General features: G+C 59.6%; 1 protein-coding gene across 1 annotated transcript in view; it reads right to left on the bottom strand.

The window, feature by feature from the left end:
- Nucleotides 1-1,897: 1,897 nt before the first annotated feature.
- WDR1 (WD repeat domain 1) overlaps nucleotides 1,898-26,839 on the bottom strand; it is a 44,715-nt gene continuing 19,773 nt past the window's right edge. Inside the window, exons 6-15 of the mRNA XM_023253311.2 lie at nucleotides 19,421-19,498; nucleotides 18,804-18,884; nucleotides 18,347-18,580; nucleotides 15,663-15,750; nucleotides 13,777-13,933; nucleotides 12,404-12,491; nucleotides 8,757-8,867; nucleotides 6,451-6,624; nucleotides 4,576-4,720; nucleotides 1,898-3,002 (exon numbers count right to left, since the gene is read on the bottom strand). Coding sequence (XP_023109079.1) covers nucleotides 2,896-3,002; nucleotides 4,576-4,720; nucleotides 6,451-6,624; nucleotides 8,757-8,867; nucleotides 12,404-12,491; nucleotides 13,777-13,933; nucleotides 15,663-15,750; nucleotides 18,347-18,580; nucleotides 18,804-18,884; nucleotides 19,421-19,498 — 1,263 coding nt within the window. The 3' untranslated portion in view covers nucleotides 1,898-2,895. The remainder of the gene's footprint in view (nucleotides 3,003-4,575; nucleotides 4,721-6,450; nucleotides 6,625-8,756; nucleotides 8,868-12,403; nucleotides 12,492-13,776; nucleotides 13,934-15,662; nucleotides 15,751-18,346; nucleotides 18,581-18,803; nucleotides 18,885-19,420; nucleotides 19,499-26,839) is intronic.

The raw sequence follows: 26,839 nt of genomic DNA, 5'->3' as shown, positions 1-26,839 counted from the left end.
AATTTCCTAATTCCTTCTACATCTACAATGTCTCACATTTATGGCGTTAACTGTGGGCCAGACACTGATGTAGGCTTTACGTGGGGTATCTCACATAATCCCTGCACAACCGTGAGGTGTGTACCATTATTACCCCCAATTTACAGATGTAGAAACTGATGCAGACACCAACAGCCCCGATACGCAGGTCTTTCTTTGTTTCTGTGTTAAGTCAGCTTGGGCTAGGCTCTGCTGTGGTAACCACGAAATCAGTGGATTGATGGAATAAGGGTTTATTTGCTGCTTGCACTGCAGTCAGGGTGGGAGCAGAGATGAACACACAGCCCTTACCTACCTCTGCCTGAAAGTGCCCCCCACTAGCCCTTACAGGGTGCAGTATGAAGGCGTCCCTCCTTGAAAGGAGTAGGGATCTTGGGTCAACTCAAGCTCTGCTTTAGAAAGCCTCTAGTGAGGGGTGCCTGGGTGGCTCAGTCAGTCAAGCGTCTGACTTCAGCCCTGGTCACGATCTCACAGTTTGTGGGTTCGAGCCCTACATCGGACTCTGTGCTGACAGCTCAGAGTCTGGATCCCACTTTGGATTCTGTGTCTCCTTCTCTCTCTGCCCCTCCCCTGCTCATGCTCTCTCAAAAATAAACATTAAAAAAAATTTTTTTTAAACACAAAGCCTCCAGTGAGGAATTGAGGCGGTGACTCCCTGCGCTGTCTGGTGAACGCCCCTCCTGCCTCCCAGCTTTGTGTCTTCTCGACCACAAAGCCTTGGTTTCAAGATCCAAGCCTGTGGTCTTTTTCCATAAATGTAGTCACTTTATATGCATTATTCTATCAGTTTTCTATCAAAAATTTTTAAAACGGTTTCATGTATGCACATATAATTTCCATTAAAAAAAAAAATCCTGTGTGCTCAAGGAAAATTATACCGAGCATAAAACTGTACACATCCTTGGGCCTAGTGCATAAAGCGTGGCGTTTGCTGTATTTTTAAATGTTTACTGTGTTTTTTCTGCTTCAGTGCACTTTAAAAAATTACAGCCAAATGTATCATTCTTTTATCCTTTATAGTTTTTCTCATTCTTAGCAATACTCATATCTGTGTGGACACAAAGTCCCCGGATTTCTTCTAGTATTATTGAAACTCCGTTGTTTAAAATAAAAAATGTGGATCTGCTTTTGATTTAGCCTGGTGTAAGAACAAGGTACACAATCTTATTTTTTTCAGATTGTTACCAAACTTAATCTTCATTGTTTAGTGAATAATTCGCCATTTCCCCATTGATGTGAAGTGAAAAGTAGCCCGTCCCCAGTCCACACAGGAATGAACCACACTCCTGGACTTTGTGATTTGTGGTGGCCCCAGCTTTAGATATTACAGACTTAACGTTTAATTCTCTCTTCCTTTCACATGAGCTATATGGAAGCAGTATGATGAAACCAAAAGAGCTACCAATTTAGACAGCTTTACGATGTCTTTCTAGCCAAGAAGATAACCTTTCACAACTAAAAGGAGTGTTTGGGAATTTCGTTTTTTTTTCCGACATCTGAACGCACGCTATTCCTTACTTTTGAAAGCAACCCCAGAAAGGTCACAGACTGCCCCAGCACTTGAGAATCAGTGAAATCTGGGGATCATCTGGTCCACTGTTTTCAGTTTACAGATAATCCATTTAGGCCCAGAGAAGGGAGAGGAGGTGGCCCAGGTCACACAGCAATCTGGCAGCTGGGAAGAGGATCCAGGAGGCCCCTTCCCTGGGGCTGCTCTCCCACCACTGGGTAGATCCAACCATCCGGGTTCCGGAACGGTCTCCCTCTGAGGGTGCAGGCCAGGGCGAAACCAAAAGGTCCCGCACAGCTCTCGCCGTCCCCACCCCCACGGGCCCCCCACCACACAGAGTCAGCAATCCACAGTGAAGAGAAAGACATTTAATCACTTCTTGGTCTTATCTCTTAAAGCGCTCAAAGTGTTTTCACAAGTGCAAAGGGGGCGATTGCTCTCGGCCGACATTTACCAGCAATTTCCGACACACGCAAAAGAACTACAGATCACCGTGCTTTATACTTACTTTTAATTTCTGCACTGAAAAAAAAAAAAAGGTGAAAACCATAACAGGTTAGTTTACAGTGACTTCACCTCTGCCTTTAAATTAACCTTTGCTCTTGAGGGCAGAAGGGGGAAAGAAAGACAGGAACACATCAGAGCGGGAGAGCAAACGGGGGCCGAGACACCTGGGTCCGGCTAACAAGGGCTCTGAAACCCGGAGGCGGCGCCCTCAGCGCCCTAGCCCGTAAACACGGACAGGCAACAGTTAAGATACACTTAAAAAAAAAAAAAATCCCGCAATTCCGTTCTTAAAATCAAGCACAAAAACGGACAGTGAACACAAGGTCCGCTGTGGAGGCCACCACACAGCACGCCCCCCCGGCTCCGAGCGGCACCTGCTCTACACACAAGGCCGGCTTCGCTGAGCTGCCTGGGGCGCGCCCTCTCCTCGCCGGCAGGGGGCGCTCTGCAGGTGGCGGACAGAGAGCAAGAGCCGCGGGGGCGGGGCCGGGGGGGGGGGTGGGCGAGCGGGTCTGTGTGCTTTCGAGGCTCTGCCTCTGGAATGTTCTGCACTCGGTCTGGGGTGGGCTGGGTGGTGGGTTTTAGTTACGCTCCACACGCTGTTTAAGTGCTTGCTTTATTTTTCATGTGCAAACGGTCACTGTCTAAAGCTTTCAGAAGGACGTGTACAGACAGGAACACCCTGCAGAGACGAGACGCGGGTGCTCGTGAGCTAAGGCCCCTCCCTCTGGAGCGGGGCGGGGGCGGGGGGCGCACGACAGAGAGATTTAGAGAAATGACGTGTTCTGCTGCGGTTAGGCGCTAGTCCCTGATTCGGTCCGTCCACGGGAGGGGGCTCCTCAGTAGGTGATTGTCCACTCTTTGACAGAGGCGTCGTGGGAGGTGGTGACCAGCGTGCGCTCGTCCAGCCAGGCCAGGCTGCTGACGTGGTGGAGCCGGTGCGCATCTGGGAAGAAAGAAGGCGCTCTGAACGAGGGCCCGGCGTCCCCGCTCCCACCACCCCTTCGGCCTGGGGCAGGAGACGCGCTGCGCCGGCACCAACAACAGGCCTGGAGAAACCCAGTTGGACGGCTATTCATCGGACCCCGCCCCTCTTCACAGGAGAAGCATGGGGGGGCGGGGGGGGGGGGGAAGGAAGGTGGGCGCAGGCATTCTCGACCCCCGCCCCGGCCCTCAGCATGACTGACGCTTGGGCTCAGCAGCGTCCTTGCTGGACCTCCCAGACACGGGTACCGTCCTGACAACCGGATACCTCCCCTGGGAGACAAAACTGCTCCTCCCCCGAAAAAATCTTTCTTTTTGTGCATAAAACAAGACACAGTACACAAACGGCTTCCTGGGCTGTCTGCGGTAATAAAATGCGGTGGCAATGAATAAAGGCTGAGAAGCACTGGGCGGGCGGGTCTCCTCACCCCACCCCTCTCTGTAACAGGTGCACCAGGCATGACCCGATTCCTCCCCAGTCTCATGCCCTCGCCCAACGGACACCTGCACCGGGAACTTGCTGGGTCTTACTACACAGACAGGAGGGCGCGTGGGAATCTGTCCTGTGTGGCCCGCAGCCTCCTGTGCCCTCCCTCTCTGCCTACAGCACCCGCAACAGGCCTCGAGGTGGACTCAGAGATACTATTAAATAGAAAAGCCTCCCATTTGTTTTAACACGAAAGGCTGCCCGCTGTGCAGAAAAGGGCGAGGGGGACCAGATGGCACAAGGAGGCCACTGAAGAGCAGTTCAGGAGGGAGAGGCGGGGGGCGGGGGCGGGAGTCACCAGGCAGGAGAATTTCAGATCCACCTCGGACAGGCGTGGTCCCTCCCAGGGCTCTGAGCCACGTGTGACTACGGAGCCACAGGCAGAAAAAATGTGTTGCATTAAATAAAACTTATGGAGAATAGTTTCACCTGTTTTTAAAAAGGGTTGGGGGGGGGAATGCTAGGAAAGCGTGAAGGCCACGTGAGGCTCCACTACACTGCCCGCCACGGGCGGAGAATCTACCCTGCTCAGCGGTTTGGTGCAAGGGGGTGAGGAGGGGGAAGGGAAGTGCCGTGGTCTGAGTGTTGGCATCTGCTCCCCAAAACCGCACATTGAAAACCTAGCGCCCAAGGCGACGGCATTAGGAGGTAGGACCTTAGAAGAGCTGGGGTCACGAGCGGGAGCACTGCTCCTTCCTCCCCGCGTGAGGCCCGACGAGAAGTGTCTGACCTCGAAGAGCCCCCACACCCCTCCAGCCACACCGACCTCGTCTCCGGAGCTGTGAGCACTCTGTGGTTTGAGCCGCCCAGCCTGTGATGCTTTGGCACGGAGGCCCAACGACTAAGACAGGAGGAGAGGTCAAGAGTGACCCCCGTGCCCTGTGGACGGAGCCCACCTGCTCTCACGCTGGGAACACGAGCGTGCTCTGTCGCTCATGTCCGGCAGGGGCCGGCAGAACGCAGCAGACGGAACCGTGCCTCCCGGCCAACTCCCCAGAAACAGACAGGACACTCAGGTCCGGGGAGCTGAGGCGGGAGCGAGAGTCACCTTGGATCTTGACCCTGGTCTCGGGATCACTCAGGGTCCAGACGTATACCATCATGTCCATGCCGCCGGACGCAAAGTGTTCGTTGTCTGGGGACCAGGCCAGGCAGACGATCTTTGCATGGTGTCCATAAAAGACGTTGTTCTCCTAGTCACGGGGTGAGAACAGAAAGGTGGTAGTCAGGGTTCAGGCCAGAGTGGCATGTGTCACCTCGCCCGGCCCTCGTGGTGACAATGACGGTCGACTTCAGAGGCGCTTTCTCTGCTAGGCACCGTGCACGTCTCACGGACGCCTCAGAAGAACCCGCGGTGCCCGCTGCTCTGTGAGAGGAGGAAACTGAGGCCCAGGAAGGAGCGCCCCAACATCAAGCAGCAGCCACTGCGTCCCCTGGGCCCCCTGCATCACAGCACTTATCCTGAAGCGCTAGATGTGTGTGCGGTCCACACTGAGCCCTTGGCCCAGCGAGGGGACAGGAACACCTGCCGAGAAACAGCCACCCAGGCTCAAGGGGGTCCTGCTCCGTGCAGGCAGCACTCAGTGAAGTGAATGCTCGGGGCAGAGGGAGGCCAGCCTGCCTCTCCCCTCACACCTGCCCTCTACCCTGGAGCCCAGGCTGGGGGCAGGGGCCCGGAGAGAGGCTGTGAGCTGGACGAGGCCTAATGCTTCCCTTGATGCTTTAGGAATGCTTTTCCTTCAGAGCATTCCGTTTTCTTATTCCCTAGAAAGGGTCGACCTGATGGTGATTTTCTTTCCCAAGTGTGCCTGGTCCGTGCACTGCTGGCCCCGCTCCCGAGGACCGCTTACTTAGCAGGCCATGAACCAGACCTGGGCGGTATACAGACGAAATCATTTACATAGAGTCTGAGGAACGTGGTAAGGGGGCCGAAGGAAATCTGGGAGGCGGGGTGTTATGTCCGTGGAGGCCCGGGTTCCAGGCGTGTGCCCGACTCCAGCATATACCTGCATTTGCTCACACCTGCCGTCAGAAGTGACGTTACGGGAAAGACATAAACTAAAAGGAGACTCCCCTCTAGTTAACGATACATAAGCCTAAGTATTTACGGGGAAACATACGGATGTCTGTAGTTTACTTTAAAAGCACCCAAAATGAAGATGAAAATGACTGGATGGATGAGGGGACACAGCGAGACATTAATGGCAGAATCTAGATGGTAAATTCTTCAGCCTCTGCCATGTTCCAACCCATCCTAAATGCGGGGGCTGGCACACTGAAGGGCCTAGGGACCCAGAACCCCCCAGCCAGTGCCCCCTGCTGTGGCCACTGACAGCAAGTGACAGAACCCCTAGCTGAGCTCAGTCCCCTGTCTGTGAACCGGAGCGAACAGCTCTGGGCCCGAGTTCTCCCCACGATGAATGCTCCCACCCCTTGGCTGTGAAGTTCCTTGGCTGTCCTCCCAGGCCCAGGCACCTCTACCCTCGCCGAGCCACTGCCCAGCTTCCTACCCACTGCCCCCCCCCCCCCCCGCCCTGTCCCCACACGAACAGTGCTGGGATGATCAGTGTCCACCTTCCCAAGACTTTAAATGGCAGTGAGACTCCAGAGGAAAATCTAGTCTCAGCCCTTCGACCTTGGCGAAAAAGAAGGTCCCTGAGACCAGGAGTCACTTAGCCAGGCAATCCGGGTGACCGATCGGTCTGTCTTCCCAGCACGCCTCGCTGGTGCCTGGGACCCCTCCTGGCAACCGTTCTGCCTCGTTAGCCAGCCACAAGCTCCTGGACGACAGGGTGTATCTCCCTGCCCTATGTCACTCAGCTCTGAGAGCATGGGTGCCACGTGGTCCTGGGCATCCGTGGCTCCCCACTCGCCATCTGCACCGCCCGGCACGGGGACAGAGCCGCGTGGCCTGCCCACTCACCGAGTAACCATCAGCGACGCTGAAGACCGTGACCACTTTGCTGGCGTCACACACGGCGAGGAAGGCGCCATCGTGGGAGTATGCCACATCGGTCACAGGGCCCTTGGCCTCCAGGAGCTTGCCCTCGTCCTTCAGCGTGGTGCCCAGGATGGAGTACAAGCGGACATTCCCATCCTGCAGGACAGAAGAGCGGCAGGTCACTTCTCGTGTGCACACGAGTGCACACAGGCGTGCACACATGCGCACGCACACACACACACACACACACACGCTCCTGACACCCTCCTAAAACCTCTCAGCAGCTCCCAGGGCTGGCTCAGCACAGTGGGAAGAATTACTCGGGAAGGTAATTGAAATGCAGAATGCTAGGCACCCCCAATTCTGATTCTGTGTTTGGGTGCTCAGGATTCTGCTTTTTTCATAAATGTTCCAGTAAGTTCTAACACAGGTGACCACAGGCCAAGCTCTGAGAATGACCTATACACGACAGCACTCCAGTGAGGGCCCTTGGTCTGGCTCTGTCTCCTCTGGCCACACTGCCTGTCCCCTGTGCTCTGTCCCTGCCCTGCTTCCTTCAGGTACCAACTCACTCCGACCAGGCCCCGCTCTGTCCAGCCTGCTGTTGCCTAGGATGTCCCTGTGGCTGCCCTGGAAGGCAGATGGAGGGCCAGCCCGCCCCCTCGGGGCAGCCGAGCTGTCAGTGTGGCACAGACAATCTCAGGTCTCCTAGCTATGTCCACGACGCACTCCTCTCTGCCTCTAACATGGGAGGAACAGCCACGTCCAGCCCCCGCAGGGTTCCTGAGCACGGGAGTCCTAGAGCTCACGCAACAAGCCCATCCGATGCCTAATGCAGCGGGGGTCTGGGCTCCACGTCTCGTGAGCACACTGCCCACGAGGAACACATTCTAACGAAGGAAAAGCCTATGTTCAACAGATGGCACATGAAGCACATCCTGGGAGCCCACACCGATGTCCACCACTGGGCCAAGTACGTGATGGGACAGCCACCTGCTGCAAGGTCATCAAAATAAACCAAGACGGCTAGTGTGTGTGAGACGTGGGGAAACTCGGTATAGACATACGTATGTCCTGTGCCATCAGGGCGATTCATAGGCCAGGAGTGGTAGACAACCAGGAAAGATGGAAGCTGCCGAGGCCTCGGGGTACCAGCTGAGGGGACGACAAACTAGCCATCTTTCTTTTCAAGAGAAACAGTAAAGGTCTGATAAGCAGGGCACAGTGGTACGGCCTTGCAGGGGGAACACCAGGTTCAAACCCCACATCTGACCTTGACCTCCTATCCCGGGACCACGGCTATGAGCTCCTCCCTAAAAAGGTGAAACCTGTTCCTCAGAACCTGCCAGAGGACAGCATCTGGAAAGGAATGGGGGACGGGCCCAGGAAAGACCACTGGGACTGCAGGTGCGCAGGCCGACGGGGACGGTGTCTGGGCCGGGTGGGAGCCCTGTGGGAACTGCCGGGGCTGTGGCCCAGTCCCGGCCTTGGGCTGCCTGGTGGGAGGAGATGCGGTGCGCCCTGTGGAGAGGCAGCCACACTCACAGGGACACATCTGCTGCTGCACGGACAGGCGGCAAGGACAAGTGGAGTGGCCAGCGCGGAGCTGATACACCCCACGCGCCAGGTGCAAGCCACGCCCTCAGGGCAGCCTCTCGACCCTCACGGCGGCTCCATGAGGACGGCCGTGCACCTCTCGGTGGGCAGCTGGTCCCCGGGTCCTCAAGCGGCTGGGGAGCAGGCGGCCCCCGGCCGGTCTCTGACACGGCAGGTGCTGCCTAATGCCCGCTTCCTTCCCTGGAGGCACGAAGGTCTGCCGGACCTCCTCCGCCAGGGGCCCCCCAGCACCAGAAGGGAAGAAGGTAACCGGTTTGCCTCGGCCTGGCGGGCAAAGACCGGGCCCGCGGCTCTAGGTTTAGAGAGCGGGAGCGCCACACGGCGCACGACGGGGCCAGCGCTGAAGGAAAACCCTGAACCTGTCGGGTCAGCGCTGCTTCCGAGGCGCTGAGCATCTTCTCGTCACGCTCCCTTCTGCAACCTGCAAGCCCAGCTCATCCATGCCGGTCCTCTCGATATGCCAAGTCACGTGTGCCCCAAGTACTCACGTGGCCGATGGCTCCTGCCGCAGGCCCTCCGGCCCAGCACCGCCCCGCCCGAGCTCACTGCCTGGGGCCCCCACCACTCCCCTCCTGTCCTGCCTCGGGTCAGCCCCGCACTCATACGGCTCGTGTCACCCCCAAACCACCCAGACGAGCCAGGGCAGAGGACGTGAGGGACGGGAGCCTTACCGCGCCCCCGACAGCCACCGTCTCACCGCTGGGGTGCACCGCCACGACTTCGGGCTCGTAGCCAGGGTCGTCGATGCTGAAGCACTTCTTCTGATCTTTGAGCAGGACGATCTGAAAAGCACAGTCCACCAGTCAAGGTGCAGTGGCCAGGGTCAGATTGCTCGGCCCTGCTCTGAGCTCTGTCCCGAAGCTCGCTGGGGGCGGGGGCCCTGGGACCCTGGTTCCGTGCGCCCTCCCTTGCTAGCCGTTGGGGACAGTGACAGTTCCTAGTCACGGTATCACAATACCAGCTGCTGTCACCATCGCCACGTTACTGCCATTGCCACTACGAGCACCCACTCCTCGGGAAGCCATCTGCCATCTGAACTCCCTTCCTCTCGTTACACAGTAAATGAGCCTTGCCGAACAGTGTTCTCACGAGGTTCAAGAGACACAAACGTTCGGCTCTAAGGCAACACTGGGAACGAACGGGACACATGACGATTCTCAGTTCTGGTTTCCCAGGTCCAAAGAAACCAGCTCCGATCTGCAGCGTGTGAAACCTCCAACGTGTCAGACGGGCGTCCCCCGCGGCTGGGGAGATGGCATTGGTACCCATCTTGCAGACAGAAAACCGGGCCCCAGGTGTGGGCGCCAGTGGGCAGAGAGCAGAGCCAGGCCCAGGTCCATGGAGGCTCTTCCCCCCCAACAGGCTTCCTCCAGAGCGCGCCTGGTCCCAGGGAGCGGGAAGGACAGTGCAGGTGGCACACAGAGAGGCAGCTGGAGGCGCCCCACCGCGCCCCCTGGCAGCACGTCCCTGCTTCCCTCGGACTCCGTCGGGGGCAGGACGGAGTCCTCAGGCAGGGCTGAGCGCCTGGGCGTCCCAGCCCCACTGAGGGGCTCCGCACACAGACCTACTCAGCCTCCCAGGCTAAAAGACACTGGAGATGCCTCAACATTATCAAATATAGTCCCCGCCAGAAGCGAAATAGCTGCTGAAGTTCATGCAGCGTGTGCCACAGCCTTGCCAATGGTGCTGCACGTGCAGTGGGCCCCTCCCCGGCCCTGGAGAGGGCACCGTCACCTCACCCACCGTGTGGAGGAGAAACTGGGGTACACCCAGAGCCACAGGTCCAAGGCCTCACAACTCGCAAAACCAAGCTGTGGGGCTCCTGGGTGGCTCAGTCAGTTAAGCCACCATGATTTCGGCTCAGGTCATGATCTCGCAGTTCGTGAGTTTGAGCCCCGTGTCGGGCTCTGTGCTGACAGCTCAGAGCCTGGAGGCTGCTTCGGATTCTGGGTCTCCCTCCTTCTGCCCCTCCCCCACTCACACGCTCTTTCTCAAATATAAACATTAAAAAAATTTTTTTTAATAAAAAACAGGAAAAAAACCAAAATAAACCCAGAAAACAAACAACCAAGCTGGGACGCACATCCGGGCCCACAAGACCTCAGCGTCCCCGGCTAGCACAGCGTACCTCCTGCCATCTGGTGGGGACCCTCTGCCACCCTGCACCCCCACTCGCTCCTTGCCTCCCCTCTTGCCACCAGCTCACTGGCCTGTTCCCAGACAGCATGGCCCTGATCTGGGACAGCTGTGTCTTCACCCCACCGCACCCCGGCCCGAGCTGCCAGCTGTCCCCCCCCCGCCCCCCCCACCCCTCCCCTCCAGTGGCTTCCGCTTCTGGTGTCCTATGGGGTGGGGGCCAGGGGAAGAGGAGCGGGTGGGTGGGTGCCGGTACCCTCACTGAGACATCAAAATGCACCTGAACAACCTGCCCCTGTCACCCGCCCAGCAGGTGCAGGCACTGGGTTTACCCGACAGGGGAGGCCTTAGGAGCATGAGCATCTGAGACGAGGCTGGACCCTGGCTGTTTCCTGACCTAGAATCACAGCCCCCTTCTGGCATGTTCTGCTGACCCTACGGCCTGCACTGGGGAGTTCAAGAGAAGCTTCCTACCTGGAGCGGGGGAGGGGCGGGGCCAGGGCAGCAGCAGCATGGCACGGAACTCCGTGGCCCCCCTGACCCGCTTGCACTCGCCTCACAGTAAGCCTTGGAGGAGGGCCTGTCAGGACGGCCCTCTGCAGGCAGGAAACTGCCGCCTGAGGCCCTGCCACAGAGCCCAGCCCCACCCATCCTTCTGGAAGGCTGCCTCTCCGTGCCCCATCCCCCGCCCCACAGCGCTCCACGCGGTTCACTCCAGCAGTTCTCCCACTGACCACCCAGGCTGCCTGGTAATCGCCCGGCCAAAGTTCCTGTTATCTGGGACGTGGAAGTCCGTTGGTGTGCACGGGGGGCGGGGGGGGAAGGCGGCTACTCGGAGCGGCCAGCCTTCTCTAGCAGGGCCATCGTTCCTGCCATCGGAGGCTCGGTCACTCCTGCCCTCCCTGATCTACACGCCGGGACGCCCGGGTGTGCGGACCCGCGCCGCCTGCTTCGGAGCAGGGCATGGTATGGAGCGGGTCAGGCTGGGGTCTCGGTCAAGAGACCAGAGATGCTGACATGCTGAAAGATCAGGTGTGTAGGTGGCCCGTCTTGAACAGGAACCCAGGCTGCACAGCTGGAACGGCCCAGGCGCCCCGGCCATCATGCAGCCTCGGGGAAGAGAGCAGACTACTGTCTGCCTCGGCCTCGTTTACGAACGAACTTACACGGGCACGAGGGGCCGGACCCACACGTCCTCGAAATCCTCCCCATGAGCCGTTGGGGAGGGAGGGGAAAAGCAGAGCCCAGAGAGGGCGAGGAACGTGCACGGAGTCACACAGCTCCAGGGCTCGGGGCTGGGATACGAACTCCTGTCGTGAGGACGCCGCCCCTGCTGTGCCTCCAGCAGGCCGTGTGGGCCGATGGACACGGGGGGTGCTGTGGGAGGCCGGACCCTGGTGCCAGGCTGAGACCGGGTCGAGCAACAGCTCCCTGTTGACTCAGCCAACCCGGTGGTTCCTCCTCCCATTCCCCCACTTGCAAAGGCGTACGAAAGCCTTGTCAAGGCTGAGAAATCTAATTCCTGAAGCCTGTGGTCTGTGGGTGTTGGCAGTAACGTTTCTACCCTGGGTCAAAGAGAAACAAACATGGGAACTGTGTTTTGCTAGCAATCTATCAACAAGGTCTTGTTGTGACCCGTTTAGAAAGTTCACAAGGTACACAGAACTAAATGTTTTGGCTGGCAGCGATCACGTGAAACCTGTTTATTCTTAGAATGACCTGATCCGTAAGAGTCTTGATATAAAAGATTGTGTACGGCAACAATAAAGCCGTCACTTGGGCCATCAGCCCAGGGGACCCTCCTGTTCCCAAACTGGCTTCTCTTCTTTTTTTTTCTTACATTCCCCTACCCTCAGGACCCTGATCTCAGGGTTTGTTGCGCCGGCCTCAACAGGGTGCCTGATGCCCGACAGCTGCCCAGGTACGAATCGCAGCTCCACCCTCTGTCCGCCGCAGACCGTGGGCAAGCAGCTTACCCTCCTTGTGCCTCTGTTTCCTCATCTATAAAATGGGGATGATGCTGTCCTAGAGAACAGGACTGCTGAGGACCGACTGAGCGAACACACGTGCAGTGCTCGGTACAGACAGGTGTCAGAGCTCCTGTCAAACGGGAGAGCAGCACAGCTCAGACCTCAGACCTGGCGCTCCACCACTCCCTCCGGCCAGACCGACGCGGACCTACCTGCCCGATGCACACGACCACGGTGTAGCCTCCGGGGCCCACAGCCACGCACTTGGGTTGGACGTCCAGCTTCACAACCCCCTGCCCGCTGTTGGAGACGAGGGAAAACGCATTACACCCGCCTCACAGGGGCTCAGTGTGCGTGTTAAGCACACCACACACTCATTGCACACCCGAGCAACTCAGGGTAGGAAGTGAAAGCTCTACTCCGTCCGTGCCACAGGAGCCACGAGCGGAGACCTGGGACCACAGAGGAAGGACCCTTTCTGGGACAGAGACCAGAGATCACACAGGGGCTGGTGGCGGGCAAGAGGAAGGAAGGGGGCCCCTGACGAGCTGTTGGCCCTCGTCCCTGGCGTTCCCAGGGCACAGATCGAACTGAGCCCACCCCTCACGCCAGCAGCCACACAGACACTCTGCTCAGCACGGTGACCCTTCCGAAGAAGCTGGCACGTTCATGGGTGAAAATCCTGTGTTTGCTTTTGGCGGACGCCCTGAACCACGCCCTAGGGGAACTTGTGCACACAGACCCCTGTGACCAGGCCAAATGTGGGGTCCACAGGGCTCGGGGTCTCCCCCCGGTGAGGCTCAGGGCGCCGCACTGCGTGCAGCTCCCGGGAAGGCTTTCACGGGGGCCGTGCTGATGCGGGGTCACTACGGGGCAGCACGGAGGGCGGCTGGGGTCTGGACACCGGGTTCTGGGCCAGCTTCTGCCCTTCACCGTGAGGCTCGGCTGACTCCAGGCCCGGTCCTGCCAGGCACGGGGGACACACCGCATCCAAGTGAGGGTCACCAGCATGTCTCCAGGAGTCTGGAGGGACGGGGGTCCGCGCACGGAGCGCAGTGGGGAGGCAGGGGGCGGGGGGAGACAGGTGCCCCATCCGTGCTTCTACGAGCCAGACCTTGCCCTCCTTCCTCCCCACTGTGCACGGGAAGCTACAGGCTATTTGCTAACAGCCGCTATCCCGGCTGTGGGGCCGGCCAGTTCAAGACCCCAGAGCCAGACCAAACAACACCGCCTCTTACTCAGATCACCTGGGTGCCTCTCTGTCCTCTGGAGCCACCTGCCACGTGCCAGGGGCCTTCGAGGGCCTTGCTGGGCCTTCCCAACAGCCCGCAAGGCAGCCTCGCCTCCTCTGTTGCCTTCCTTCGCTGTTGAGAACAGAATGAGGAAGGCGCTCGGGCTGAGATGTTCTGCCTACTTCCCAGGCAGAGTCTACACCTGGACTCTAACCCGGCCCGTGGCCGAAGGCCTGGGCCCGGGAGCCTTTGGGGACAGCGCTGAGAAGAGCCACGTGTCATCGGCAGCACTAAGCGCTGCAGGCAAAGGGCCTCCTGTTCCAGGGCGCGCGCTCCGGCTGCGGCCCCCTCACCTGTAGTCCCTCAGTGTGAGGTTGGTGTACCGCACCGTATCGTCCATGCTGCAGCTCACCAGCTGCCCAGACTCGTCCACGGTCATCCTGGACACCTGGTTCGTGTGGCCCTTGCCGGCGAAGGAGTCGTTCTCCCCTGTCTCTGAATCCCAGTAATGTGGGGCGGGGGGTTAAGGAAAGGCCACCTGCAGGACATGGTGCAGGCCCCACTGGGGAGGCCTGGCCATCCCTCGTTCGGGGCGGCATATTCGGGACAGGACCGTGGGCACGGGGCCCGAGGGGAAGCCCAGAGCGAGTTTACGTCTCAATTCCAGGACAGGCGTTCTGGTGTCGCAGCGAGCCCACAGTGAGCGGGCCACTGAGGACACGCTGAGTTACAAACAGTGCAATCTGAGGCCACGGGAGCCGATCGTGGGACCACACCAGTCCCCGCCAGCTGACGGTGTGCGCGGGTCACAGCCCCCCCGTGACGGGCTCCTGCAGCGAGGGGACGGGGCCCTGCCAGAGTGGAGGCTGGCCAGTAACCTGTCACCGGGATGGGACGCTGTGCGGCTGAGCCCATGCTGCAGCCTGCTTTCTGCGGCGAGCCATCCAGCCCGGGACTGTCGGCAGGAGACTGGTCCCTCCTCACGCAAGCCGATGGCCAGGTAGGACCACCACGTAACAGCCCGGGGCTGACCCACCTGGCAGGGCGGGTTTATAGACCGTGGGTTTGGGGCGTTCCGGTAGAAGGTGTGTTTTAAGCTATGGGACTTCTCTTTCATATGAACAATCGCAAATCTCACTTTAAACAAAGATCATCGCCTCCATTAGAAAGCTATAGTTGTGTTCCACTGTTGACATGCTCTTGTGATGGAGACCCCAGCCCTCCATACCCGAGGGAACATTAGTACCTGGGAGCCTCGGGGGTTCATGTCGGCGTGCTCCCATGCCGGGGCAGACCTGGAAGGGGAGGGGGGCCATGCCAGGGCAGCTGAAGATGGCACGCTGCTCCAGGAGAGACAGATTCTAGAACCTTCTCTGCCTCTGATTCTAATGCAGCTCCCACCGTATGCCACCCTCCTTACATTTGACGGGGTGGAGAGTGACCTATGTGCCCCCTCCCCTGGGGTGTGGGGAGACCTCCCTAGCCGGATCTCTCCTCTGAAAACCACAGACCCTTGGAGGGATGAGCCGGCTCTGCAGGGGTGAGGAAGGAGCACGCGGTTCCGGGACAGCCCCTTCCAGGAGCTGAGAAGCACGCAGACTAGGAAACAGTCCACACAGGGGCAGACCTTTCACATGGCGCCAGCAGCTGGATGACCCGCCCAGGCCCCACCCAGCACCCTATGGACTGCAGTCCTGGGAGGAGGAGGGGCTACCGGCCCCAGGCCACAAACAGCTCGGCTGTGAGGGCGGCTTCACGTGCCTCCAGAGAAAGTCTCCAGGGACCGTCAGGAACCTCACCAGAGGGAGAAACAGGCTCCAGTCCCTTGCTGCCCACAAGCAGTGTGAGTCTGCGGAAGGCCCTGGAGCGTTCCGAGCTTCGGTCTTCCATCTTTAAAACAAGGGGACCGTCCTGAAAGGTTCTAGCTTCTACTGAATTCTGAGACTCCTGACTCACTGCTTATGAGAGGGATCGGGCCGCTCGAGGGGCCCAGGCGGAAGAGAGGCAGCTTGGTCCAGAGTTCCATCCAGAGCCACTCCCAGCCGCCCAGGAAAAAGTGACCCGCCAGGTCTGGGCTGCAGCCTTGTCCCCAGTGTGGACACGGCCCGTCTGAGCAGCCAGGGCCGGCTGCGCCCTGCTGCTGCCACCTGGCTGTCCTTGCCTCTGGCTCCGCGAGGACAGAAACCTCCCACGTCTCCTGCCAGCGGCCCCACAGCCAGCTCTGTGAGTCAAAGGATATTAATGTGTCCATCGTGGCTCCCGGAGTAGATGTAGGACTTGCCTCCGTTTTTGTGCACCGTCAGACACTGGATCGACTTGCTGTGACCCTGTGGGGGACACGGACAGGGCAGGGTGAGCGCGGAGCACGGCGTCCTGCTGCTGCAACCTGCCAGCCACCCTCTACTGACTGACACATGTCCCTGGGTGACGAAGAGGCGGAAGACCCTCGACACTGCCGCTGACGTCAGTGGCAACACCCGGCGGCCCCCCGCGTGCCTGCAAACACCTCCCCGGAGCCCCGGTCGGCTTTATCCCCAGCTGACTGAGCAGGTGACAAAATCGTATTGTGCAGCCTCTTCCCTCCTAGTACCTCAGCTCAACCTGGGGCAAGGACAGGATCTAAGGGAGCCCAGGAGCCAAGAGCCTCGTCTCAGTAGCGCCCCCGAAAGGGGGAAATGCTGCTCACACCTGTGGAGCTGCAGAAGCTAACAGACGGGTCTCGGGAGGGTCTGGTGCTCAGAGGCGGGTGGAGAGGCGTCCGGGCCACCCAGAGAGACCCAGGCAGTCCTGGGGTGCTGCTGACAGCCTGTTCTCTTCCCAGACCTGTAACTTACAAGCTGTTCGAGGGCTCTGACCCCCCCCCCCCCCCCCAAACCTCCCTCCCTGGCAACGTGGCAGGCACAGAGGACTCTACAGCTGGACCTCTGCTGCAAAGGGGACACGTAACCCCTCTGTAACTGCTAAGGGGGGTGGGGGGCCTGATCACTGATCCCCCTTCACCAGGGGCGGGAGGAGGGCCTTTGCCAGTAATGCTCTGCTGACGGTTGGCACAATTTTGCACAGGCCTGACCCAGGAACTTCCAAGCTTTCTGTGGGGTTCCACTTGTTGCCACGATGCGGCAAGTGTCTTCAGAGGAACGATGCACAGTTCTCAGGGGACATATTGGGCTACTCCCACCTCCTGTCTCCTTCTAGGACAGGGCCCTGCCAGCCCTGACACTTTAAGTATGGTCCTCAGACCAGAGTCTGCCCCACTGGGCATCCACCTGTGTCCTGGGGACTCGGGACCTGCACTCGGTAAGATGCCCTGGGGCTCTGTGCACAATCCCTGCCTGGGGCCGCCGCCTCACCTGGGAACTTGTGAGAACCCTGGGCTCTCGCGTGCCCCACAGATGTCCACGGACGAACCCAGCTGCCGTGTTTTAACAAGCTGGCTCTCTCGGATGAGCCTGATGGACCTTCTCCCTTGAGAATCGGTGCTCCGGCTACACAGGAGAATCCCCTGGGTGTGTTTACAAGTACCAGCACCTAGGCCCATCCCTACGGGGATGACCCAGTCCCTCTGGGGCAAGCCAGGCACCAGCCCTTTTTAAATCTGAACATGCAGCCAAGGCTGAGAACTGCTCTTCTGACTCTAGTCTTTTCCTGGGCTCCCACATGTGGCTTAGAAACCCCTGCAGCCCAGGATCGGCACCAGATACGTTGGGATTCACACACCTACACACTGGCAGGCACGGGGCCAGGAGTCTCTTCTGAGAACTGTAAAAGCCCACAAGATTCCCTGAGCTGGCCTGGGAGAACGGAAGCCTAACTTGTGGTCCCTGTGCTTTTGGTGGCCTACGGGAAACCGCGCTCCTGGGCACAGGTGGGCTGACGGCGATGCCTGAATGTCTCAAGCAATTTCTCCCCATCACATCTGGAGGCCCAGCAAAGTGACTGTGTCCTGGGGTGGGGCCCACCCCCAGCTCCCCCACGCTCAGTGTCAGGCCGGATACACCTTCACGGCACGTCCATCACGCCAGGCTGGGGCCTAACTCAAGGAGGGGTCCCCACGCCTTGTCCTCAGGGCCAAGGTGGGTGAAGCTTCATGAGAGCAGATGGCACGAGGCCAGCAGTGAGGACAGATGCGGCCGTTGCAGTGGGTCAGTCCTCCCTCCACGCAGCATCCGCACCTGAATGGGACACAGTGGTTCCCACCCTGGACCATGCCTCCCTTGACTCCTGGGCAGAAGCAAGGCCTGCAGGGATAGCAGCAGAGCCCGCCCTGTCCTCAGGGAGCTCCTGGCTCTTGCCTGGCTGCTGATTTCCAGAGACAGCGAGATCACAAGGGCTGAGGCGGGAGAAGACGCACCCATCCCTGTCAAAGGAGGGGCACTGGGGGCAGACCCTGGGCATCACCTGGCCCAAGGAAGCCTGCAGGTGACAGGACGGGAGCCGGGGACAGGGTCCTACCACCTCCCGTGGCTTGCTGCTGCACAAACTCCCAGCTGGGCATTCAAGGCCTCTGTACCCTAAGGTCCACCTGCTTCTCCAAGCTCATTCCCTGCCACGGGCCTTCCCTGCTTGAACCACCCAAAACCCAAAGTCTCTCCTTCCCACGTTCAAATGCCACCTAAACTAAACGCCAAGGTCCAGCGCTAAGGCCTCCTGGTCCTCCTCGAGGCTCTCTGCGGGCCCTCCGTGTCTGTAGCGATGCCCTTGGGCTCCGTATGTTACACCTGGAAGCTCCGAAGTGAGGGAGGCTGCCCCAGGGAGGCCAGAGGGGCTCCCGATCGCAGGGTGAGGGCCACCGTCCAACACCCCAGGCCCTGAGTCCTGGCGCTTCTAGAAACTCAAGGGGAGCTCGACATCCAGACTCTCACTTCTGCTGAATGCACGTCCCACTTGCCAAGCCCCCAGGGCCGGCCCCTAACTCAGCCTCACCTTGATGACCCGCAGGGGCTTGCTGGGGTTGTTTCTGTCCAGGTAATTGATGTACCCGGACAGGGAGACGCTGAGCAGGTGGTCCTTCTGCCACAAGCAGCCCAGCTGCTGGTCCAGGACGGTGGAGCCCATCGTAAACGTGCTGACGACAGAGTTCACGTTGACGTCCCAAATCTTAGAGGTTTTGTCTCCGGAGGCAGAAAGCAAGTGGGTGCCGTCAGGACTCCAACTGATCTGTCAAACGGAACAGTGGGCCACGTGTCAGAGAACAGAGTGGAAAGGGGCCTCAGGAAGCAGCCTGTCCACAGCCCTCAGCCCGGGAGGGACCCGCTGGGACCACGACACCCTTTCCACGGGACCCTGAAGCCCGCTACCGCCACCCCTGCTTCCAACTCTTCACTGATGATGGCAAACACGGACGCCGCCCGACCACAGCCGCAGGCAAATCTGTACTCACGGCGTAAATGCCTCCGTCGTGAGCCTTGTTTCCTCCCAGGGCACACACTTTCTCTCCCGTCTTTCCGTCATAGATGTAGATCTTTCGAGGAATAAACACACACACACGGGTCACAGGTGTGAGGATGCTCTCGCCAGCTGTGCGTGAAACCAGCCCCTCCTGCCACGGCTCTACCGTCAAGAGTTTGCTACCGTGACTCCTAAAAAAAAGCAACCTAAAACGAGTGCTAACGGGATTTCCAGCTCTATTAAAAAGGAGAAAGGTAGGGCGCCTGTGTGGCTCAGTCAGTTGTGTACCTGACTCTTGATTTTGGCTCATGTCGTGATCTCAGGGTTGTGGGATCGACCCCCACATCAGGCTCTGTACTGAGCGCAGAATCTGCCTGGGATTCTCTCTCTCTCCCCCTCTGCCCTCACCCCACTCACACTCTCTCCAAAAATAGAAAACAAAAGGAGAGGTGAAAAGGGGTCCACCAACCCAGTAACCCGAGCGCCTTCCAGGAGCGGGAGGGAGGGGGAGTTCTAGTTCCTCATGGGAAGATGGGCTTTGGAGGGTCTGCCTGCCCTGAACCGCTGGGAGGCCATGGATGAGCCCCCGCCCCTGCCCTCAGCCCTCACCTGGCCATCCGCGCTGGCTGTAGCAAACCTGTTCCCGTCAGGAGAGAATCGCACACAGTTGACGAAGCGGCTGTGGTCCTGTGGGAAAGTGTACAGTTATCCACCTGACGACGGGAGGTTCTGGAAAGTTCTTTATGAAATATGCAGTCTGCTTCACACATCCACTCTGGCTGCCGATGTGAACTCCCAGGTCACAGGACGACCTCAGGGCTTAAATAAACAAGTCTGAAGCAGCCCCTGACTCACTGGGAGGGCCAGGCCTCCCCATTCCCACACTCAGGGTGCATTCCTTCCCCTCTGGCAGACACAACCCGCCCTCCTCCCTCAGGGGCCCAGTGAGAACTCCAGTCCAGAACCTGGAGGCCTCTTGGCTGAGTCTCCAGGGTGCAGCACCTTGGGTTGGAGCTAACAACCAGAAATTCAACGATGGTCATGTACTTCCTGGGAGTAAGACTTCAAGTGACCCTCCAGGGGTGAGTCCCTTTCCTAGAGGAACAACTCATTCTTTCCCAAATCGAGGGTTCATATAAGAAAACATCCTCTAAACACCCCCTGCCCCTCCCCACCCTGGCAAGCACTATTATCTCTCCCAAGGGTAGGAAGGGTTAACTGCTTCTGTGGGTATAAACAGCTAACCTTCAGGAAAAAACTCCACTCGTCACCTGCCCCCACAGTGCCCTCCAAAGCCAAGCACTGACTTAATCAGGAGCTGTGTGCGAGGGGTCCGCATGTGTGTCTGTCATGTTACGGGTCGAATTATGCCCCAAAGACACAAGCTGAATTGGTGCTATCTGAATGGAAACCTCACTTGGAAAGAGGGTCTTTCCAGAAGCAATCAAGATGAGGTCATTAGCACGGTCCTAATGCAATGACCCAGACGGGTGGGGGGGAGGGGGGCAGAACAAGCCCAGATGGAGGTGGACTGGGGTTAGGCTCCCTTGAGCCAAAGAACCCCAGAGATAACAGAATCGGGAAGGAGTCAGGGGGTGGGGGCACAAGCTGGGGACACCTGGATCTCAGGCTCTGGCTTCCAGAAACGAGAACAAATGCCTGGCGATCATGCCGCGGGTTGCCGAACTTCGTTAGGGCACGTGCAACGCATCATCCGAAACGCTACTGCGGTCACAACCCTTCAGGGACTCTGTGACCACTGTCCTCATGAAGAAACCCAGGCCAGGAAGGAGAAGTCGGGGCCGGGTTCCCGGGCAGTGGAGCCCCAGAGCCGGGATCAAAGGAATCCATGTGTCTGCAAAGTCCCCCTGGGAGGGGGAGGACGGGTTTCCCTGGGGGAGGCAGCCCTCGCTCCACAGCACCACATGACTGCGATCTGGCTCCAGGCCAGGCACTCAGGCCCCATGAGATGCGGTCCCCATCCTGAGCTGGAGCCCAAAGCAGGCCCGGCACCTCCTATTCAGCACTTCCTCCCCTTCCCTCAGCTGTAGGCCAGAAGCAGCCAAAGCCGCATCTCACCGGGAGGGACCCCCTGCAGGGGTGGGGAGGCCAGGTCAACCTTGAGGGACCAGCTGGGACACGAAAGGAGAGACCAGCTGGGACAAGAAAGCCTGAGCACCGAGGGGGGCGATGCTGGTGGCTGGTTTACACAGCCTGCTTTCCTTCCTGCCTCCTTCCGTAGGGCTGGGACTTGGCTCTGACCGAAGAGCTTGTCCTCTGGGGCACCAACACCGGTGCCCCTGACTCACGGCTTCAGCCCGCACTTGGCTTTGGTTGTGCGACCGCTGGGAGGCGGTCCCTATTATGAACAGGCCACCCACCCGCCTCCCGGGGCCCAGCTTCCACCGGGGTGACAGGGACCTGAGTTTGCTGTGTGCTCATCTGTGTTAAGGCTGGCCTTCCCTGCTCCCGGGTCTGTGCTCCGAGACCAGCAGCAGGAGCAGTCCGGCAACGTGAGCCACAGTGGAACCAAACTGCTTTCCAAACCAGGATCCTACGAGCCCTCCTGGCTGCTTCTGCCTCCACCACCATCACCGGTCACCCACCACCTAACCACCGCGAGGGCTTCGGGGAGCCTCCAGGCACTTCCCAGGAGACAACAGGGCTGGGAGAGAACCCGGGGCTCCCATTTCTCCTCCAGAGCTCTGCACTTGACCGCACTGGCTCTGGGGCCTTCCGGCGGGGAGCCACCCAGGTGCTGTCCATCCAGCCGCGGCCGGCCCAGGGAAGCAGGGCCCCCCCGACTGGGACACCAAAAGCACGCACGACAAATGGAGCAGACCCAGGGCTAAATAGGTGGCTATGGTGGGGTGCTGATTCCCCTTTACTGGGCGTAAGGAATATACTATGAATTAGCTGGCCAGCCATCATTTAATTCCGCCTCGTAACAAACTTCAGTTTTGCCGGTTCCCTTAGAGAACAGGAACGTCCCCGTATCCCAACCCCAGCTGGCCTTAGTCAGGACGCCCTCCTGAAGGGCACCGGACACCCAAGCCCCGCACCTGCCCAGGTCCAGCCAACAGCTGGAGCGATCCCACTGTGCTGCCACGGCCTCTCCCCAGACCCTCCGCCCCATCTCTCTGGATCGGGTCTCTCAGAGCACTCAGCACCCCTGATGTTACAGGGGACACCACACAGGCAGGGTCTGTGGCCCTTCTCCCTGCTGGAACGCAGCAGGCCCCTCCCCAGGCCCGGGCACAAGGCAGCTTGTGGGACAGCCCCGGCCGGTCTGGCGCGGGCCAGGCACGGCAGACAAGCTGAGGCCCATGCGCTGTGTGAACCCAAGGCCTCGGGCTTTAGAAACTCCTCCCCGTCAGCTTCTCCTGCAGCTTGAGCCAAGAGCCCAAATGAGCCGGAGACTGATGTCTGCTCCTGAAATAGCCCACTTAAAGGGAGACGGCAGTGAACAGCCCGTTAACCAAAAAAGTGAGGGCTAAAAATAGCCCGCTCCTCGGGGAGGTGAGGCCTGAGTGCAAGAAGGACCGGGTCTGGGGAAACTTCACAGGGAGGGTTCAGACATCCGAAGGCTTCCTGCGGCTGCCTAACCCAGCCACCACCTACTGAGCGGGGGCTCCCGGCCCCTCCCCAACCCCCCAGAGGAGTCACGGCACAGGCCATCCCCCATCCCCTGATGTGGAAGGCCCTCGGGGTCCGGTCTAATCCTGTCCGCCCATCAGTCACGGCGAACACTCACTGGAGCTCTGGCGGGGACCCTGTCAGTGGATCCTCCCCAGAACGCCCCACTGTCATTATCTCCCCATCATCACCTGCCCCCCCCATCACCCCCTCTCGACACTGAGAACACGGAGTCGTTGAAGCCATTAGGTAATAAGTAATGTACCTGAGCCCACGTCACTGATAGGGTCAGAGCACCATGGGGCTCCCTGGCCTGACTCCAGCTGGTCAGCTCAGATGTCCCCTCTGGGAGCCCTCCCTGGCTCCGCTGGCCTCAGCTGTCCCCTGAACATACGACTGCTACTGACACAGCGACGTGCCCCAGGCCCACCTGCCTTATTCCCTGTCATGAGCTCGTGGAGGGAGGAATAGGCTCCAACGCTGGTGCCCTCCCCCTCCCCGAGCCCAGCCTCCACAGCCAGTGCTCTGAGAAGGGGTTTCTGCCTGGACCTGAAACATGGCGTCGCCTTGCTTCGGTCTGTGTCACCTCCACACCCGGCTCCCCACCTCCCGCTCTGAAGTCTTCCCTGTAAGGTGGTGCGAGGGGCCGCACCGTATCCTTCGCCAAGTTCCTCGCCAGCCTCAGCCTGGCTGAGAAGCACCAAAGTGACCCCTACCCTCTGCCTGCCTCTCCCGCCACCCTGGACGGACTGGTTCAGCTACCGCGGACTCCGGAGAAAGAGGACTAGAGGAGGCGACGGCAAGCTTCTCCGTGTGAGCCTGGCTGGGCCAGTCACCCTGCCGTCGGCCATGGCTTGTGCGGGAAGCCAGGAAGGAAACGGGGGAGGGGACGTGCCCTGCTGCCCCCCAGCACACCCGTCGCGAACGCACCCACAGCTCTCTGAAAAGCAAGACCAACGCACATGAGGGCGGAAAGGCTAGGCCTGACCAGGCAGGACATTCTGTGGGCCCAGCCCAGGCCCCCGATACACTTCGAAGGAGCCATATGGCTGCTTCGTGCCCTGTTGTGAGTCAGGAAACAGGAGAAACACCACCAGAAAATCCTGCATATCAGAGCTCCAATTTTACTTCACGGTCTGGAAAGGCAGCAGTTCTAATAATAGCGAAGACAGATTTGTAGCTCACGTCCCCTCCCGCTGTGTAGACGGACGTGGGACGCCCCCGCCTGGAGCCGCCTGTGGAGGGGGAGACGCCACGGGCGGCAGGGGAGAGCCGCTCCCAGAGCAGCCGACCGCACCGCACCCGCACTTGGGAGGAGAGGAGACCAGGTGTCCCCCCGCCGCAGGGGCTCCCTCCGCTCTCACACACTCGGGCGGGAAGTTTCCACCTCCAGGTCGGCCGGCCGCAGCCTGCGGAAGCAGGCCCGGGGCACAGGAGTGCCGATTCGGCAATCATTGAGTTAGACAAACTACCCTAGCGACCACAACACCTGGAAGTGGGTCGGGATGCGGACGCAGTCTTCCGAAGGGCCTGCTCCAGAAGAGGCGTCCACGGTCGGCCCAGGGCGGCCAACCTGCTCACCGGACGGAGGAGGAGGCGCGGGGCCAGAGACTCGCAGAGCACCCCAGCGGGCAGGTGCATGGGTGCGGCAGGCCAGCGGACGATGCTCAGCTGGGCCGGTTCTCACCCGTCCAGACGCATCCATTGCGGGGACGCACTTGGCGGGGAAGACATGCCTGCGGTAGACGAGGAGTGAGCAAGGGCCGACCCGCCCCTTCTTTCTTAGCTCCTCAAAGGGAACCTCTACCTTTACCCACAGAACGTCAGGGCCAGGGGCAGAGACAGCGATGCCCAAAGCCTCTGTCCTACACCCGGCCTCCTATGGTCCTGGGGGTCCGGGGGGGCCCACGGCCTCTGAATATGGGTGGGCCCGGGCCTATTCAGGTGAAGGTTCCCCCACCCTGTGTTTCTACAGCCTCCTGGGCTCGCTGCGGTTTTAGGTGAAGGAACACTAATGCTGAACCCAGAGTCTGAGGGCTCAGCAGAGGGTGGCTGACGCTGATCCAGGACTCAGGCCTGGAGGAACCAGGAGTCTATACTCCCTCTGTACGACACGAGCGGCTGGTTTAAACCAATAAACGCGAGAACAAAAAAGGAAAGCAATTTGATTCCCCTCCTCAGGCCAGCAGGACGGGCAGGTGGTCTGACCTGAGTATGGTCGCTCTGGTTTGTCTCAGAAACCCCTGCACTTCCCCTCGGGTATGAGCACCGTCGGCTTCTTATTTCAGTGCGTGCTGACACCGAGAGCACAGCTTCCTCTTTCTCAGGGCAACTGGAACTCAGCTCCTCTGTGCTCCCGACGTGCCCACCCCTTATCCCATGGCCTTAAACGTGCTCGAGAGGAAGACGGCAAGAAGCTGGAGCCTGGACGGGTGGACAGCCAGCCATCCACTCCAGCTTTACTCCGGGGTTTTGAGGCTCCAGGGCAGACACACGTGCACAAGTCAGACTCATCTACAAAGCTGTCAACACTTTATAAGGCATTTTGGGTGGGTGCCCAGGGGGCAAGTGCTCTCCCCATCCTTTACTCTCTAGGCCAACTGAGCCTGTTAGAATCTTCTCCAACGGAAGCCCAAGGAACTCCTCGTGGACACGGAGACATTCACCAGCAGCTCACGTGCGCCCACAGCTCGGTGGGGCCGGCGGAGGAGGGCCGTCACCATCCGTCTCCTGAAGAGACCCAGAACACCAATCGCCCACCCGAGGGTCGCAGAGCCAGCCAGCTGCCGCGCTGGTCTGCCACCCAGTGCCCCCCATTCCCGGCCCACAGCCCTTCGGACCTCTCCCAGGTCCTTACGCAGGACCCACGGGTGACAGGTTCCACAGGCAGACTGTGGGGACGAGCTGTGTGCCCTTTCTGGGCACAGGTGCCAGCCGGGCAAACGTCCGCACCTGACCCCCAACCTGGGCCAGGGTTTTGGGGCGAGGGCTGTGTTCTCAGATTAGAAAGGAAAACGGAATGAGGAAGGGCCTTCCGGCCGAGGCCCCAAGTGAGCACGTGGAGAAGGCTGGCAGTGGGGTGAAGTCACAGGCTCAAGCTGACTGGACTCAAAACCTGGCTCCGCTTACTTGTCACTGAGCTGCTCCCTGCCGGGTTTTCTCTCCATCTGCGAAGAGGAAACCATCCCTCTCGGGGCGGGGAAGGGAGCCCCACCAGCTCAGAGCCCAGATCACAGCCAAGTGAAATCAAACAGCGGGGGAGGCGGAGAGGGGTACCTGGGGGCAGGGACAGCTTCACTGAGGCAAGCTAGGACGACCTCCTGTTGCCACAGAAACCTCCTGTCTCCATCCTCCTTCCTCTCCTGGGTGCGAGGCAGGACGCTCAGTTATCTGACTCCATCTGACTCAGCACCCACTGCTCACCCTGTATCCCATGGTACGTCTGCCTGCACGTAGGAAGCACGGACCTCGAGCCACAGCCTTCAATAAAGCCGCCACCACCTACAAGCCAGGCAGCAGCCACAGGAGACAGCCACACGGACTGCTGCAAAGGGACCTCTGAGCTGCACGCTCTGCAGGGCACAGAAAGCCTTGCCGTGCTTCCCACGCAGCCGGCCAGGCCCTGCTCAAGGGCCCCGGGGATGGATGGAAGCCTGTTTCACTACCAGCAGGAACCCCGGCAGAGCCCTTCAGTGTCCGACAGCAAATTCCGCCCACTGCCCCAGTGCTGCCCTGTGGGGGACCTGCTGAGGAAGTGTCATCATCCTTTCTAGCCACACCCTGCCCGCTATCTATGAATCACTGTGGTTAGTCACCGGAGTTAAGAGCAGGCCCCAGTGAGTCTCTTTAAGGGCATTCTCTCATTTAATCCTCCATGAGGTAGGGCAAGGAACCGCTCTGGACCCGCGGGCAGCTGTGCAGTAAAGTTCATGGTTAAAATGCTCTGGTATCGATGCCTCCATACCCACCTTGCAGACGGGAAAAGGGAGGCTTAGGCTCAGACCCTCGTCGCAGTCAGGGAGCACGTGCAGGGCTAGGACATGCTCCGCTAAGGCATTTAGAGCATGAGTCTTTGAGAGTCGAAGCATCTCTCTTCATCACATGTCACGTTCCAGCTGGGACCCTGCCCTCATCACCTCACCAGACGAGACAAATCCAGGTATCCCCGGAAGCTCGCCACCTCTATCGCTTGGGAGGCTCAGCAGGTCTCAAGCTGGCACCACCAGAGCCAGGCCTGGGCCACCCCTTTCTGACAAGGCTCCTCCAGCCAGAACGCTCACCTGGCCACACGGCATCAGAGATGCACCCTCCCTGCAACCCCAGAAACATACACCTCTCCCGGGGCGAGCGCCTCCCTACTGGAAGCATCCAGGCGGGCCTGAGTGCAGGACT

This window comes from Felis catus, chromosome B1, assembly GCF_018350175.1.
Source record: "Felis catus isolate Fca126 chromosome B1, F.catus_Fca126_mat1.0, whole genome shotgun sequence".
In the NCBI taxonomy this organism is placed as follows: domain Eukaryota; kingdom Metazoa; phylum Chordata; class Mammalia; order Carnivora; family Felidae; genus Felis; species Felis catus.
Note: the sequence above shows the minus strand (reverse complement) of the source record. Positions and strands in the feature narration are given on the sequence as shown.